The sequence below is a fragment of the Vipera berus genome (genome assembly GCF_964194415.1).
Source record: "Vipera berus genome assembly, chromosome: Z".
Lineage (NCBI taxonomy): Eukaryota > Metazoa > Chordata > Lepidosauria > Squamata > Viperidae > Vipera > Vipera berus.
In genome coordinates this window covers 42708024-42724952 of record NC_138205.1, presented here as the reverse complement: position 1 = coordinate 42724952, position 16929 = coordinate 42708024, and the positions used below count along the sequence as shown (strand labels likewise).

The 16929-nt window shown below is 41.1% G+C and overlaps 1 protein-coding gene across 4 annotated transcripts in view; it reads left to right on the top strand.

Annotated features, from left to right (window-relative positions):
• The window catches only part of LOC308678122 (KAT8 regulatory NSL complex subunit 1-like), a 134913-nt gene that overhangs the window by 74010 nt on the left and 43974 nt on the right, over positions 1-16929 (top strand). For all 4 annotated transcript variants that reach the window (XM_081344994.1, XM_081344993.1, XM_081344992.1 and 1 more), the window contains exon 3: positions 16333-16474. In XM_081344994.1, the coding sequence (XP_081201120.1) occupies positions 16333-16474 (142 nt within the window). The remainder of the gene's footprint in view (positions 1-16332; positions 16475-16929) is intronic.

The following is a 16929-nucleotide window of genomic DNA, read 5'->3' as shown; positions in this document are numbered from 1 at the left end:
ACGTCCTCGGACAAGCACTGGCTCTTCGGCTTTGAAACAGAGATGAGCACCGGCCCCTAGAGTTAGAAACGACTAGCACACATGTGCAGGAGAACCTTTATCTTTACCTTTACCTTTTTACCTGTCTTTCTTGGCAAGTATTAAATCCTTAGGGTTTTATTTTTATGATGAAAAAGGGAACTTCATGGTGGAAACTAGTATAAGAGGAAGAAGTGTACCTAAATTTGTACAAGATGGCTCCTTGTGTCCTATCCTTCCTCTCCTGATAACTAAAATTGGATTCGGAGATGTGTGTTTCAGGTAGATTTTATTTTTTTGCAGGCTGTGTTGTGAGTAAAGCAGGAGACTATGAGTTCAAGTCCCATCTTAACCATGAACGCCAGATGGGTGACTTTGGGCCAGTCACTCTCTCCAGCTCAACCCAACTCACAGAGTTGTTGTTCTAGGGGAAAATAGGAGGAGGAGGTGTGTTGTATATGTTTACTGCCTTAGTTATTTGCAAAAGTAATAAAATAAATAATGTTTTTCTAACTTCCAAATCTTTCTCTTCTCCCCTGTCTCACCCTCTCCATATTTTACATGGGCACATATACTTGTTCCTTTGATAATAATAATAATGATAATGATAATAAAGTTGGAAGGGATCTTGGAGGCCATCTAGTCCAACCCCCTGCTCAGGCAGGAAACCCTATACCATTTCAGACAAATAGCTGTCCAGTCTCTTCTTAAAAACTTCCAGTGTTGGCACATTCACAGCTTCTGGAGGCAGGTTGTTCCACTGGTTAATTGTTCTAACTCTCAGAAAATTTCTCCTTAGTTCTAGGTTGCTTCTCTCCTTAATTAAGTTTCCATCCGTTGCTTCTTCTTCTGCCTTCAGGTGCTTTGGAGAATTGCTTGACTCCCTCTTCTTTGTGGCAACCTCTGAGATATTGGAATATCTTGTATTCATCTTCCCAGAAGTAATGATTCATTGATTATTTGGGAAGGTGTCATTAATTGTAGTTATATTTCCATAAAATTTCTATGGTAGGCTGCAGTAATACATACAATTATAATCATATAATTGTAAAAATCAATCCAAGCAAGTGAGATTCCCTTGGACATTTAATCAGCCGAAATGACTTACTAAAAAACTATATTTTGACTGTGTGCTGGAAGACTAAGAGTGAGGAAAACTTACAAACCAATATGAAGGGAGATTTTGTATACTGGAAAGTTTTTGCCGTCGGGTAATAGCTCCACAAGGGAAGGGAAGAAGCTGGACTTTCCTGAACAAGATTCCACAACTAAGATGCAACTATAGAAAAGCATTTTCTCTCATCTAAATTGACTACTTTCTCCACAGGGGTTTCTGCAGGGAAAATAAAAACAAATAAGGAGCAAGGTTTTGATTGCAATGTTATGGTTGTCATTTTGCCTGTGTTGGTGCATCTGCTACCATTTCTCTACTGTGTTTCGGACATAGAGATATATTCCTCTTCTACATTAAAAGAGAGTAAATTAACCTGGATTGGAGGCTGAAAAGATGATCATCAATATTTTGAGTTACTCTCAGAAACAAAAAATAACCAGGTATTATGCGCTTAATAGTATTCTTAATCTAGAAGTAGTCCTTAACCTGTTCTCTGGGTATATACCATTAATACCTATAATTTCTAATTAGCGCATGGTCTTATAGTCCTCACCCAGTTCAGAGGGCACTTCTCTTAAAGATGATCAGGGTAGTGAATTTAGAGCTCCTAATTCCAGATAAACTCAGATTAAAAGAAAAACTTAGAACTTTTAGAAAACAAGCACACCGTTTCAGTCAAAGTAAAAAATAAAATAAAAATCCACTAAAAGTATTAGGATAATAAATATAACATGTTCATTTTTTTATTAAGAGAATTTATATGGCCGCCCACTCTCAATGACTCTGGGCTGCTTACAGAAAATAAAAATCCAATATATAAACAGTAAAAATAATAATAATAACCCCACAACAACAACAATCAGATAAGCTACTTCATGGGCTGTAGCCCACTCTGGATTCCCCCAGCCTGTTGGCGAAACCAGATCTTTGGGGCCTTGTAGAAGAGTGTCAGAGTGGGGGCCAATCTAATCTTCTTGATGTTCCAAAGGAAGGGAGTCACCACAGAGAAAGCTCTTCTTCTGGGTCCTGCCAGATGTACCTCCTTGCAATATTCCCTGCCTCTCCTACTTTGGTGGGTCGGGAGATGTAACTTGGAAGAGATGGTCCTTCAGATAACCTGGTCCCAAGTCACGTAGGGCTTGACAACCAGCACCTTGAATTGTACCTGGAAGCAAATTCACAGGTCCTGTAGGAGAGGTGACATACGTGCATCTCTGGGGCTGCACAAAACCATGTATACCACTACATTTTGAACCAAATGGAGCTTCTGGATGCTTTGTAAGGGCAGCCCCATGTAGCACATATTGTAGTAGTCAAGATAGGACGTGGCTAGGTTGTGAGTAACTATGAACAGGGATTGTTACTGCAGGAAAGGGTGTAACTGGTACACACAACCCACAGATATGCAAAGGCTCTCCTGGCCACGACTGCCATGTGCTCCTTGAGCAGAAATCATGAGTCCAGGAGAACCCACAGATTATACACTGGACCTGTTTGGGACAGTGCCACCCCATCCAAGATCAGAAATGGCAATTCTCCATGCACCAAAGAACCCTAAACATTTGCTTTTCCTAGAGTTCACTTTCGGCCCATTGCTCCCCATCTTATTGGCTCTTAACGGCCTCCAAGTACTATAAAAGGGAGCTCTCAGCATTGCTTAACTCATGGGCTGAGATATATAGCTGCATGTCATCAGCATATTGGATATCTTAGTCCATGGTGCCAGATAGTCTCACCCAGCAACTTTACAAACATGTTAAACAGAAACAGGGACTGAACTTTTTGCTTCCTGTCGACACTGACTAAGAGTGGCCTCAGGAAGGAAGTGAATAAGACAACACAGAACCCCTCATTTCCATCCCCAGAAGTCACTCCAGAAGGATACCATAATCAATGGTATCGAAGGATGCCGAGAGGTTAAATAGTGCAAGGATGGATGCACTACCCCAGAGGTCCCCAATCTTTTGGGCACCAGGGGCTGGTGTCATGAAGAAAGGTTTTTCTACGGACCAGAGGTTTTGAATACTGCCTGTATCCCAGGGATGGAGCTTTGTGCAGCCCGCTGGCTGACATGCTGTGGACTGGGGTTTGGGGAACCCTGCATCCTCCATTCAACTCCTGCCAGAAATCATCAAAAAGTGCAAACCATTTTGCTTACATCCAATATCTAGGTCTCTGAAACTTGACTGGAAGGGGTATAGATCAGAGGTCCCCAGCCTATGGGCCATGGCCCACTACCGGGCTGTGGCATTGTGGGCACCGGGCGACGTGAGTAGCTGGGCAGTGCCCCCCTCGTGCCACTGTTGCTGCGAGTGTTGTGCAGGTAGTGGCAGTGCCACTAGTATTGCGTGGGTGGTGTTGCCACAAACCGCATGGACAGCACCGCCGCAAGTGGCAGGTGAGTGGCGGCGTGCCACACACAGGTGGTGGTATTGCCACGAACCTTGTGCGGGCAGCAGCAGCGCCACAATCAGCAGGTGGGCTGCAGCACGATCCTTGCACAGGGATGGCAGCGTGAGCCTCATGCCGGAGTGGCATCACTGCAGGCTGCGGTGCAATCCTCGCATAGGGGTGCAATCCTTGCATGGGGGCGGTGGCACAATCTTTGCATTGGGGCAGGATCAGTGCGAGCCGCGACATAATCCTTGGGATGGCGGTACGAGCCTCATGCTGGGGGTGGCATCGCTGCAGGCCACACCGCAAGCCTTGCGCTGGTGGGAGTATCACCGCGAGCCTGGGAGTGGCAGCGCCACAAACCTCTCTCAGGCGGCGCCATCACTGACAGCCTCATACACATGCTCACAGCCCTGTTTGCATGGTGCGCATGCTCACCTGTTTGTACGTGCGTGCGCACATGTGGCCACATTCACGTTTGTGCATGTGCACGTAAGGCGCCTTCCCTCTCTCTCCCATCGGGCCACCAATCCAAAAAAGTTGATGAACTGGGCTTTTCAACCTTTTCACCCATTGTATCACTTTTAGGATATGGCAACATCCAAGCACTACCAGTTGCCTAGCAAGGTGTCAAAAACTAGATGACCAAAAAGAAAAGAAAAAAGTGATAAAGTACAGGTAGTCCTCGACTTATAACAGTTTGCTTAGTGACTGTTTGAATTTACAATGGCACTGAAAAAAGTGCCTCCCGAGCCACAGCCGAGCAAGACACCTGCCTGCCCACCCGGCAGCGCTCTTCCTCCTGTCTGAGGTTTTCATTGTTGTGAGCATTTCTGTTGAGGATTGGCAGCGGGCATGGGGTGGGGGGGGGTGTTTGGTTTTTATTCCCCCGGTCTGCTGGGTGGTTGCAGCAGGTTTTGGTCACTTCACATGACCCTGGGACACTGTGACCATCATAAATATGAATCAGTTTCCAAGCATCTAGATGTAAATCGCAAGACCCTGGAGATCCTGCAACATTCCAGCTGATTGGCACTTCTTCTGGGCTCAGCAAAAGCAGAAGCTCAGCAGAAGCTGGAGCCTGGTGCTGATCCTGGTGCTTCTGCTGAGCCCTGACAGCCTTGCAGCTCCAGCCATCTCTCGCTCAGGCCTGTGCGGTGCTGCCACCGGTTCAGCTCATTCCCCTCCCCCGCTACCACTTTTCTAGGATGGTCGCGTACCACCTGCCAGGTGCCAATGTACCACAGGTGGTACCCGTAGTACCACTGGTTGAAAAGCCCTGTTCTAGATAACCCATTTCCTCTAGGAATCTCTGGAGATGCTGTTGAGCTGCTTCTCAACAATCTTCCCCCCAAAAGGAAAATTGAAAACAGCTCAAAAATTATTCTGACAGGGTGGAATCTAGCAATAGCTTCTTAAATGAGGGCAGATCTCAGCCTCCTTAAAAGGCTAGGACACAACCCCCTCCCGCAAGGAAGTCGTAATTACTGCCGGAACCCACCGGGAAGCATAAAATACAAGTGCTTGTACTCATTCTCTCACCACCACCACACAAACATTGGGCCATTTTCCTGTGAGGATTTGGAGTAGCAGGAAATATACATTTGTACACCAGCATCTTCTTGAGACAGAAGCTTTAGATACTGCTGCTTTTTCTATTTTCCTCTGCCATGCTGATATTAACCCTCTAGGGGTTTTGAATACATGACAAACAGTTTTCTGTATAGAGGCATTTGAATCTAACAATGCTTCAGAGGAGGAGGGGACGAAAGGAAGAATCCAACCCCCTACCCTAATCTCTTAACAAAAGGAAGTAATGTACGTTCATCCTATTTAGCTTGCCTGCAGTATTTATAATTCAGAAGCTGAACTCATGCATTCCAGTCATCTTCCTCTTCTATTTGTTCTTTTCCTCTATCCTCCCATTCTTTCTAAATAAAGGACAGAGACCTTCCCAGTATAGATTTGTTTATTTCCTCTCTCTGCTGCCCTCCTTCCTCCTTTCCGTGTTGCAACATTGATCTACAGAAGGAGGTGGAGCCGAAGCCTCAGTCTGTACCTGTGTGCATGCACTTTCCTTTTTACAAGGGCCATCTGCTTAAGGAAGTTGTTCTTCTCCGTCAAGGAGGGGCCTGTGGTGTGGCTTGGCAAGTGCTCACAGATGGTGGGTGTGACAAAAGTATCCCCGACACTTGATTCTGCTTTCTTGGTCTTCTACTATCTTGCATTTGGTTTGGCCTGCATTTTCTTTATACCGCGTTTCCACGAAAATACAACCAGCCCAGAAAATAAGACCTAGCTTGATTTTGGAGCTTGGGACTAATATAAGCCCTACCCCCCCAAAGTAAACTCTACTTTAAGACCCCGCCCACTCCATTCCAGTGTAGGGTTTTTGGCAGGCCAGATCACATGCCTCAGCCGCTCCCCCCGTCTTGCCTGCTGCCGGTGCCACAGCTGCAAGGTGGCCTGAGGGGCCTTAGGCAAGCAGAGGCTGCCTCCTTTCTATCCCTGCCCTGGATTGGGCAATCCAGCAGGCAGGCAGAGATGGGGACTGGCCGGGGCCTCAACCAGCAGCTTCTCTCTTTCACCCTCACCCTGAAGCAGCCTCTGGAGGCAGCCTGCTCTGCTCCCATGGGCTTCGCTGGCTTTCTCTTCCTCTGCAGAAGGGCAGGAAAGAAAGCTGGGTGTCCCAAGACGTCCCACTCTGGGAGGCAACTCAGGTTTCCCTCGGTAGGGGAGGAAGGCTTTGGAAACTGCTTTTTCATTTACACTCATCATCAATATTGTAAGCCGTCCCTTTATTTTTTGAAAAAAATGATTTGTATTTACCACGATTAGCCTCCTTGATTGCCAGTGGGAAGGCGTGGTGTGAATTCTGCGCATGAGCTGAGGAAATACACTCGCACCCTCAAAGCTCATGTGGCTTCGTCGCACGGGGAACACCACTGTTTTACGTGAGCGTTCAACTTTGTGGCTCAGCTAAACTCTTCAGCTGTGGCAGGCCGCAGTTCCCATCAGCTTCATGAAGCCTGGGCGATTGATAGACTGCGTGTTGCAGGAGAATGACTACAAAGAGTGCACACAGATCCCTGCAGCTCCTGTAGGCTCCAAGCTCTGTTTTTGGCGCCACCCCCACCACGCTGATCTGGTGAGCAGGATTGCCTTTCCCGCCGATGCATTGGAACTGCAGGGATCTGCACGTGCCCTTTGCAGTCGTCCTCCTGCAATGCGCAGCTTCTCGCAGATCCCTGCAGCTCTTGGAAGGCTCCGAGCGCTGTTTTTGGCACTGCGTTTGTGTGCATGTCTGCCTCACTGTTTTAGGCAGCACTTCAGATCAGCTGCAGCGTGCCTTGGAGAGGACGGCTGAGGTTTGGGGGATGGTCTATTTCCATTCATAGCGTGGTTGCTGTCCAATCACCACGCCGCCTCTTGGGGAGGCAATCCCACCCGCCAGATCAGCCTGGTGGGGTGGGGTGGGAAACTGAGTGGCGCCAAAAACAGCACTCGGACCCTTCAGGAGGTGCGGGGACCCACGTGTGCCCTTTGCAGACGTCGTCCTGCAACACGCAGCCTATCCCTGTAAGCTTGTCCAGGGTCAGGTTGGCTGTCGCAGGAGGCTTGTCCGGCACGTGTGGCAGAGCTGGAGGACAAGAATGGGCCACACCTCTGGCAATGGCCAACCTGACCCCAGGTGAGCTGGATTGCTTCAGCTGCGAGGAGCCTGGCCTAAGGTTTCCATCGCCCAGGCTTCCTGAAGCTGATGGGAACTGCGGCCTGCCGCAGCTGAAGAATTTAGCTGAGCCACAGAGTTGGAACACTCACGTAAAGCAGTGGTGCGCCCCAAGCGAGGAAGTGGCGTGAGCTTTGAGGGTGCAAGTGTCTATTTCCTCAGCTCATGCGCAGAATTCACACTGCACTTTTCCCATTGGCGGTCAAGGAGGCTAATCGTGGTAAACACAAATCATTTTTTTCAAAAATAAAGGGACGGCTTACAATATTGATGATGAATGTAAATGAAAAGGCAGTTTCCAAAGCCTTCTTCTCCCACCGAACTGAGTTGCCTGATGGGGCAGCACATCAACATCCTGAAATTTAAAACATCAGAAGCCCTGGCACCAAATATGTACCATGCAGGCAGTTTTATTCTAAGATGTCAACCTCTATCTTTTGAATATTTTTCTATTATCCATGCAAAAATGATGATGTCTTTTATTTATGTACATAAAACTAATATTGTGTAAAACTGATCTGTCTATTGTGCACATACATCTACATAAGCATCCTCCTTCAATAGAAGAAATTACCATTCAGCTCTTCGCTTAATGGACATTACTAAAGAAACTAGAAATCTTAAATTCATCCATACAAGTTGGGCTGACAGAAGTTTTACCTTTTTTAAAATAAGTTCTTGGAATGTAATTACTCGGAAATAGTAACTAGGAAGTTTTAATTAAATAACTTATGTTGTGAGGGGTAGATGTAGTTAGCTATATTCTGAACATATATTTTATTGAGAGTTTAGTATATACAAAAGCATTTATCAGCTGCTTCAAAAGAGTATTGTATACATATATGTATAAGTACAATATACAGTTAATACGTGTAAAGATGCATGCATCCATGATGACTTGGGTGTATAATATGGATTCACTTGGATATAAAAAAAGTGAGAGCTAACATTTGTCATTTGAAAGAATAAAAATTAAGTTTCATGCCTCCATGCTGGTATGCCCTATGTGTATGTAAAAAAGATAATTTTCCCCCTATGGCTTTTCTTGACAATTATGCAAAAACAACAAAGAGTAAAACAGAATATTATCATAACATAGCATAAAATAATAAATACTACATTGGGGTGATACTTTCTCCTGCTGCACATAGTAATTAAATAGCAATTTGAACCTCTTAATTTCTCTACTTCCAGTTTAATTTAAAACTTGGTTATTTTGAAGTAAGTTAGTAAGCTTCCTTTAATGTTAGAATGATGTATTTCCTGGTTAATGTGTTTAGGATTGAAAAATCTTCCTAACTAAATGATGAGGATGGCAGGATAATTTTTCCTCCTCTCTCTACTCCCTGCTTGGTCCAAGGAACCTACTGAGGGATAATAGTAACTTATTTTCAGGATAATTATTTTTAGGTGAAATTACAATAAAAATGGTTTTCAATCTATCAATAATTTCCATATGATTTCAAAAACAGTAACAGGTCTCTCCTTAATACGTTCTGCAATTACTTCACTGACACTTTTTTGTTAAAGAGTTGATTGCTTACTATACAAGAAGTATTAAACAGATAGAACCACTTTCTCCAATCTGGCATATTTCGGATGCATGGAATAACAAGTCCAAATATGCCTATTCAGAATGGCTTTGGGCCAAATTACTACAAGCTTATAGTTGTGAGAGGGACGCGGTGGCTCAGTGAGTTAGGACACTGCTTGTCGATCAGAAGGTCGGCAGTTTGGCAGGTCAAATCCCACGTCAAAGCACGTAAAAATGCAAGTAGAAAAATAGGGACTACTACGGTGGGAAGGTAACAGCGTTCCGTGAGCCTTTGGCGTCTAGTCATGCCGGCCACATGACCACGGAGACATCCTTGGATGAGCGCTGGCTCTTCGGCTTTGAAACGGAGATGAGCCCAGCCCCTAGAGTTGAAATGACTAGCACGCAAGTGCGGGGGAACCTTTACCTTTACCTATGGTTGTGAGATGCTCAGAGTTTCTGTGGCAGATGGGCTGCCATTGAAAATTTTAAAACAAATAAGATTGGGCCTTACCTACTGAATCAATCCTTTATTTCAAATGTTGATTAAATGTCATGCTATATTTTTCTTTAGACAACCTTGTAATAGTTTTTTTTAAGATAGTTTGTATTAATTACAAATTACGACTGGGACTCATGCAGTTGTATCTTAAGTCAAGCTAGTGGTAAGTGAATTACCTGAGATTTATGCTGGTCTTCTACAAATACACGCCTTCTGACAGGATTAAACTCCCAACTATCAAGATGGTGATAGTAGTTACAGTTCAGTACACTTGAAGGTTCAGGGTTAGAAAAGCTGGTTTACAGTCTTATTGTACCATCTCCTTATTTGTTCATGTTTTCTTTATATTCTTCCTGATCAGCTGTTGGCTTCCTAGCAGTTGTTGGCAATTTCTTTTTAGAGTTTTCCCCTCTTTCCTATTAATGAAGGTTGAGCTAAGTTATGTAAAATGAACAATTACTTTAGATTAAGCCTGCATAGCATACAGTCTGTGGGCCACATGTGACCTGCAATGCATCCTTGTATGATGCATCAACATTTTTAAAATCAAATTTGTTCCATCACACCAGAAGATTTGGGGCAAAGTGCTTCTAATTGCTTCCAAGCTTCACCAGCAGCAGCTCCAGCATTGCCAGTAGCCACCAAACATTTGATTGGCATGCCAAGTTTGTTTTTTTTTTTTTTTTTGTGGCCTGCAAGGATTTTTACTTTCTCAGCATGACCCTTTCCCTCCTACACTTGTGCAAATTGAAGAGGAAGGCAAAGAAGGCCTTTAAAATGGCTCTTCAGGTTTTTGAGGAAGGTGAAATAAATTTTCAACAATAATGGTCTTAAAAATGAGCGTATTTACAAGGATTTCTGCCTTGGTAGCCAAGACAGAATTGTGAGAGTTAAAAATGTTTAAAAACATAATTGAAAAATATTAATTTTATTTTAAAATAATTGTTGGGAAAACTTAATGGGATAAAAGGAAATTCAGGAAAGCTAGTAAAATATGCTAAGATATTTAATAATATATTAAAAAGAGAAAGCTAATTTTCACTGCTCTATGAAATTATTAAAATGTAACCTTTTGTATGCTTTTAAGAAAAATAAGGGCCATTTGCACAATTTTTTTCCTTCTAGATTGCTCTTTCTAACTTTTTCAAAAGGTAGAAGTGGAGCTTTGTAGAATTTAATATTGAATAGATACATAGGACAATTTCTTACTGTACTTAGGATCTGTGTTTTCCTAGAGCATTGCTCCAGGACCTTCATTACATAGTTCCATTATGTATGTAAAAGTGATCTATGATTTATTTCAGAGCTTGCTATGAACTTGCATTTGCTTTTGCATGTGAAATGGTTTCATTGCTTTTTATTTCTAATATTTATAGGGTGCCCTATAATTGAATCTCTACATTAGTTTAGATGAGTATTTTAAAGAATCAGTTAAAATTCATAAATAAAACAAAACCACAGTTGAATGTAAGAGTGGCATAAAAATGTATGTCACATCATCAGTGGTTTTTGAAGCCTTGGAAATAAGTTTTCACCTTATAGCAAAAGTGTATCATGATAGCCAGACAAGATTCTCTGGAAAGGTCATTTCTATGTAACAACTCCCCCCCCCCCCGTGCGCCCCCTGGCCGGGGGAGGGGACCTATCTGGGCAATTGCCTTTAGGAAGATATTAAGGTAGACCCTATTGCACCTGGAATTTGGGTTGTTGTGATCATTAAGCTGGTCACCATCTGATGTGACTTGATTTTTATGATCATTTTTACAACAGCCCTAAAATGAATCATTGTGGTTATTACGCAAATTCAGCATATCCAAGGGACATTTTTTGCTTGAAACCAGCAAAAAACATCGCAAATCACAATCACATGACTGGAACTCTGCAACTGTTCATAAATGTGAGATAGTTGCCAAGCATCCAAAATTGTTTGCGTGCATGTGTGTTTCACAGTCATAGTTTTGAGAAAGTAAGTACTTTATAAGTACCTTTTCTAGTCTGTTGTAACTTTGGGTGGTTATTAAGCAACCGGTCATTATGCAAGGATTACTTCTAAGGGTTTAGTACCTGTGAAGACAAGAGCTTGGAGCTTGGCTTAGCTTAGTATTGTTATGAATAATACCATAACTATTAAGATACTCTGTTCAGGCTGTCCAAAAAAACCCTTCAAAATATAAATCAAGGGTTATCAGAGATGCTGTAAAAGAAATAATCAGGGGAAATATCTCCCTTGGCATTTTATATTTCACACTGGTAACAGATTCACTACTTCTGGCCACTATGGTATAATTCTTTTACATGTTTATCATAGAAAGGACCTTGCAGGTCTTGTAGTCCAATCCCCTACCCAAAGGGAAAGGGGTTGTTATGCTATCCTGATTCTCTATAATTTTTTATATTAGTGGAAAATGCATGGTATATAACAAGCATTGCATAATTTAAAGTCCCCCTTCAGAAGTGTTTGAGGGAGTTTCAAAAACTATAGAAGATTGCCAGTTTTGAAAAATGTACATAAGTGTTAAACTTTCAGTCAAAATGCATCAGATTCTTCTATGCTGTTTTTGTATGCTTTTGCTAAATAATATGTAATATTACAGGAAGCTATTACATCCCCAACTGCTCAAGCATTTCCTTGTAGGGGAGTTTGTGTTCAGTCTCTATATGCAATATGTAGCAGAATGAAATCTTTCCATATAAAAATGCAGAATGGATATAATTTCAATTATTATAATAACTAGTTTAGAGAAATAATATTTTACAAGTGCAAAACCAAACTAACATCATCCCAGCACACTAGGAAGAGAGGGGTATGTTGGTTTTCTATGAGAAGGTTTCCTTTTTGTTCTTAAAGATAGGGAAATGTTTAAAATTAGATTTCTCATTTATAATCTGTCCATTCTACAGAGAGTTAGATTGATGTAGCAGTTTGATGTAGTGGTTAAGGTACCAGGCTAAAAAAACTAGAGACTAAGAGTTAGTCTCTTAGGCAGAAAGACAGCTGGATGACTTTAGGCCAGTGTCTCTCTCAGCCTTAGGCAGTGGCAAATCTTTCTGAAAACCTTTCCAAGGAAACTTCAAGGACTCATCCAGGTAGTAGCCAGGAGTAAAAACTGACTCAAGGCGCGCGCGCGCACACACACACACACACACACACACACACACACACACACACACACACACACAGACTCTACATCTGCATTCTGTAACATTCTCATTCCAGTACCAGGCTTTAGAAAACAAAAAAGTGCAAAAAATTGTTCAGTTGTTGTGAGGAAATCCAGTTGGGGCTCACTATTAAGTAAGAAATTCTCCTGCTGCTCTAGTGTGGAAGATTTTTAGATATTCATTCATTAGAATTCTATAGAATTCTGGCTTACCATTAATGAATAGCATGTTAGAATTTGATGGGTGATCTTTTCTCATTGGCTTCTGTTGTCAGTATAAACAGTAAACAGATCAGATCATGCTCTTTTCATGCCGTATTTATTGTGACTTGCAAACCAGGAACTATGGCTTGCTTAGGAATCATAAAACCAGAGGTTGTCATTTGTATTTCATTTGTAAAGCACAAACTGAGATCCAAAGTTTATTTAATGATTCCTCCTGGTTTATTCTGAAACCAGTAAATTCTTGCTTCCTCTGGTGTGAATAACTTGAAGCTGTCTAGATCTCTAGAGCTAGCATTAATTTTTTTTTGTCCGTCTTAATTTTGTTTTATGTACTTTTACTTACTTTTGTACTTTATGCACTCTCCACACCTATGTCAAGTGTGTGTTTAGTTTCTAGCCTAATTTCATCTACTAGATTTAATTAATGCTGTTTGTACAAAAATATACATTTTTAATGTAGCAAATCCTAGTGAAACGCTTGTTAGTGCTAGTAGTGTGTATGTTTTTATGTTTTTGAGGCCCTGGCTTTCTACAACATTTTCCGTCGGAAAGGCATGATCTCTGAAAATGCAAGTTGAAATATTAGTCCAGGTCAGCAATTGTTTTGATTAGCATAGCAGAATTCAGTATTGTTATAAGGAGAGAAGGGATAAAGCTGAGTAAAGAAACAAGTACCAGGCAGCAATTTGCAAATATTACTATACAGTTTGAAATTAACTTGTTAGTTAAAAGTGAATGTATTGGATAGTTCAAAAAATTACTTTTCCTCATCAAAAAAATTATATTTAATGTGCATTTTCACCTTTCACACCTTTTGGAAGTTATGTTTTTTGTATCCTTTCTCTGAAGATAATTTTTGAGGACTATATTGTAATTATCAGTATATTTGCAAATGACCTTAGGGTTTTCTTAATTCAAAAAGTAAATTTTAGACTTAATCAGCATAATTTATCTTTGAGCTGTTTCAGACCTCACTTGAAATACTGTGCCTTAATGTGAAGGACTGAGATAAATCTGAAAGTACCAGAGAAAGGTCACCCAATATATACAAGCACACCCTGGGTTAAGAACAAGTCCTCAGCGTGTCTTTAACTTGAATTTCTAAGTAAGTCAGAAGGAGGATATTAATGGGTTCATATTAAAATGGGATTTTCACAATAGAACTTCTTGATAGTCCAGCTAATAATCTAAATTGAGCTTTGATACTCCTTCAAACACGATACTAAAGAGTGAAACTACACCATATGTTTATGTGTGATATATACTATAATAAGGATGGAATATTTATGTGTATAGTTAGAAAATGAAAAAGACAATGGGATTAATGCTGGTCTGCAGTATTTGTATATAAACAATTTTACTCAATATTCAGTCTCTTTATTTTTCAGTGGGTGTTTGAAAATATATGGCAGATTATGAATAAAAAAATCAAATTAGTCTCATCTTAATTTTTCATAGAAATTTCTTTTCCTACAAATTACACTTGATGATACTGTTTTCTTAGGGAAAGTTTTTTTATAGGAAATTCTAAGATAAACATTAAGTAACTTTGATTAATTTATTTAGGAATCAGAATAGTATCACTGATACATGAGAAAATTTATATCTTGCTGAGTCTTTGGACAAAAGAACATAGAAGTTGAAATATAAATAATTTCTACATACTTAAAAACTTGAATTACTGTTTCGGAGAGTTCTTCTGTGTATAAACCTCAACTAAAACTGGAAATTGAACTAACTGATTATTACAGTGATTTATTCAGAGTTGTTGTTGTTAGTTGCGAAGTCGTGTCCGACGCATCGCGACCCTATGGACAATGTTCCTCCAGGCCTTCCTGTCCTCTACCATCTTCTGGAGTCCATTTAAGCTCACGCCTACTGCTTCAGTGACTCCATCCAGCCACCTCATTCTCTGTCATCCCCTTCTTCTCTTGCCCTCGATCTTTCCCAGCATTAGGCTCTTCTCCAGTGAGTCCTTCCTTCCTCATTAGGTGGCCAAAGTATTTGAGTTTTAGCTTCAGGATCTGGCCTTCTAAAGAGCAGTCAGGGTTGATCTCCTCTAGGACTGACCAGTTTGATCGCCTTGCAGTCCAAGGAACTCGCAGGAGTCTTCTCCAGCACCAGAGTTCAAAGGCCTCAATTCTTTGGCGCTCAGCCTTTCTTATGGTCCAGCTTTCACTGCCATACATTGCGACTGGGAAGACCATAGCCTTGACTATACGCACTTTTGTTGACAAGGTGATGTCTCTGCTTTTTAGTGTGCTGTCTAGATTTGCCATGGCTTTCTTCCCCAGGAGCAAGCGTCTTTTAATTTCTTGGCTACAGTCCCCATCTGCAGTGATCTTGGAGCCCAGGAAAATAAAATCTGTCACTACCTCCATTTCTTTCCCATCTATTTGCCAGGAATTGAGAGGGCCGGATGCCATGATCTTGGTTTTCTTAATGTTTAGTTTCAACCCAAGTTTTGCACTCTCCTTCTTCACCCGCAACAAGAGGCTCTTATTCAGAGTACTTTCTTAATTATTGCTTGCCCACAGATAAGAATCTTGCCAGACTAAAGTGCAATCTGCATAACTATTAGGTATACCCTGTGAAAGAGTTAAGAGTTAAGGAGGGTCTGCTCTGCTTATCAAGGATTCAAGCTGACTTGTCTTTCTCCTTGGGAAAGACAAGAAAGTTTTCACAGAAGAATTTATGAACGTATTATTTCTGATATGTTCATAAATTCTTCTGTGAAAACTTTTCCTATTTTCCCTAGAAATATATTCGAGCTGGCTAACTATCCAGTTCCTTTTTTCTGCTATATGTACAACACATTTCTCTTATTATTATTTTTATTTCAGCCAGTTACTGATTATGTAGTCAGGTGGGATGGCTTTGTATAGCTAATTAGATTTATGTTTATCATACCAGAGCAAAAAACAGTCCTGTGTTGAATAGAGCTGAAAAGGAATGTTGTGAATGCTTCTTTGTCTCTATTGATAATGCTATATGATACGTGGTTTGGGAAAATATTAACAAGAATGTTCATCATTATTAACTAATTTCAGTGTGATGTCTTTTTAAAAAAAAGTATTTACACAAAAGGCCAAGGACATTTTAGAGCAGTGTTAGCTAGTTTCTAAGACTTGCATAGTAAAAATATCCCTCTTAGATATTATGAAGCCTTATTTGGAGTCAAGTTTTCCTGTGTTTCTAGTTGGAAATTTCCATTCCATTTTGGAGGAGATACAGGGTTGATAAAGAGGGCTGGAAAGGCTGAAAGGATGCAAGGACAACATGATCACATTTCTATTGAGAATGTTATCAAAACAACTATAGCTTTATTTTATTTAAGAATATTTATAGGAAACAGGAAACTCCTAATATTTTGGAATCAGTAAGTTGCCAATCTTAGAGATTGATGAGAAAGGTTAGGCAAATGTGCCAGGAGTACTTTAGTTAGATGTAATCAAGGAAATCTAGATGCTCATCTCCTAACGGTTCTTTGCATATTTTTTATTCCAAATTTCTATTGGAATTGAGTATTATACACCCCACTCTGTTTTTTAAAAAGGCTATTAAAAAGACATAACAGTCAGGGTGGGGTAGTTCTTGAATTGGGGCAGTGTGTGTGCAATCATCAATACAGAATGCTCATTTCTCTCTTTCCAGGAGGCGAAGGTCAGAATGGCAGTGGGCAGCAGACAGAGCTGCTATTGTCAGTCGCTGGAACTGGCTTCAAGCTCATGTCTCAGATTTAGAGTACCGAATCCGGCAGCAAACAGATATATACAAACAAATTCGAGCCCACAAGGTAAGAAAACAAAAGTTACTTCTTTTGGACCTTTACCGTTTATTACAGGTAGTCCTCAACGTAGAACCATTGGTTTAGTGACTCTTCAAAGTTACAATGGCGCTGAACTTAAAACTAGTACTCAGCACTACGACCATCACAGAACCCCTAAGGTCACTTCATCAAAACTCAGGCACTTGGTAACTGTCGTGTATTTTTTGACAATTGCAGCATCCTGAAGTCAGATAATTGCCATTTACAACCATGTGATTCATTTAGCAGCTGTGGCAAGAAAGGTCATAAAATCATGTGTGACTCATTTAACAATCACCTAGCTTAGCAATGGAAATTTTCCCCCCAATTATCATAAACTGAGGACTACCTATACTGCAAATACTTTAATGTATGTTTTGCATTGCTTGTATTAGGGGAGGGTGACAAGATTTTATGGCTTCATATGTCTTAGCATTTTTATC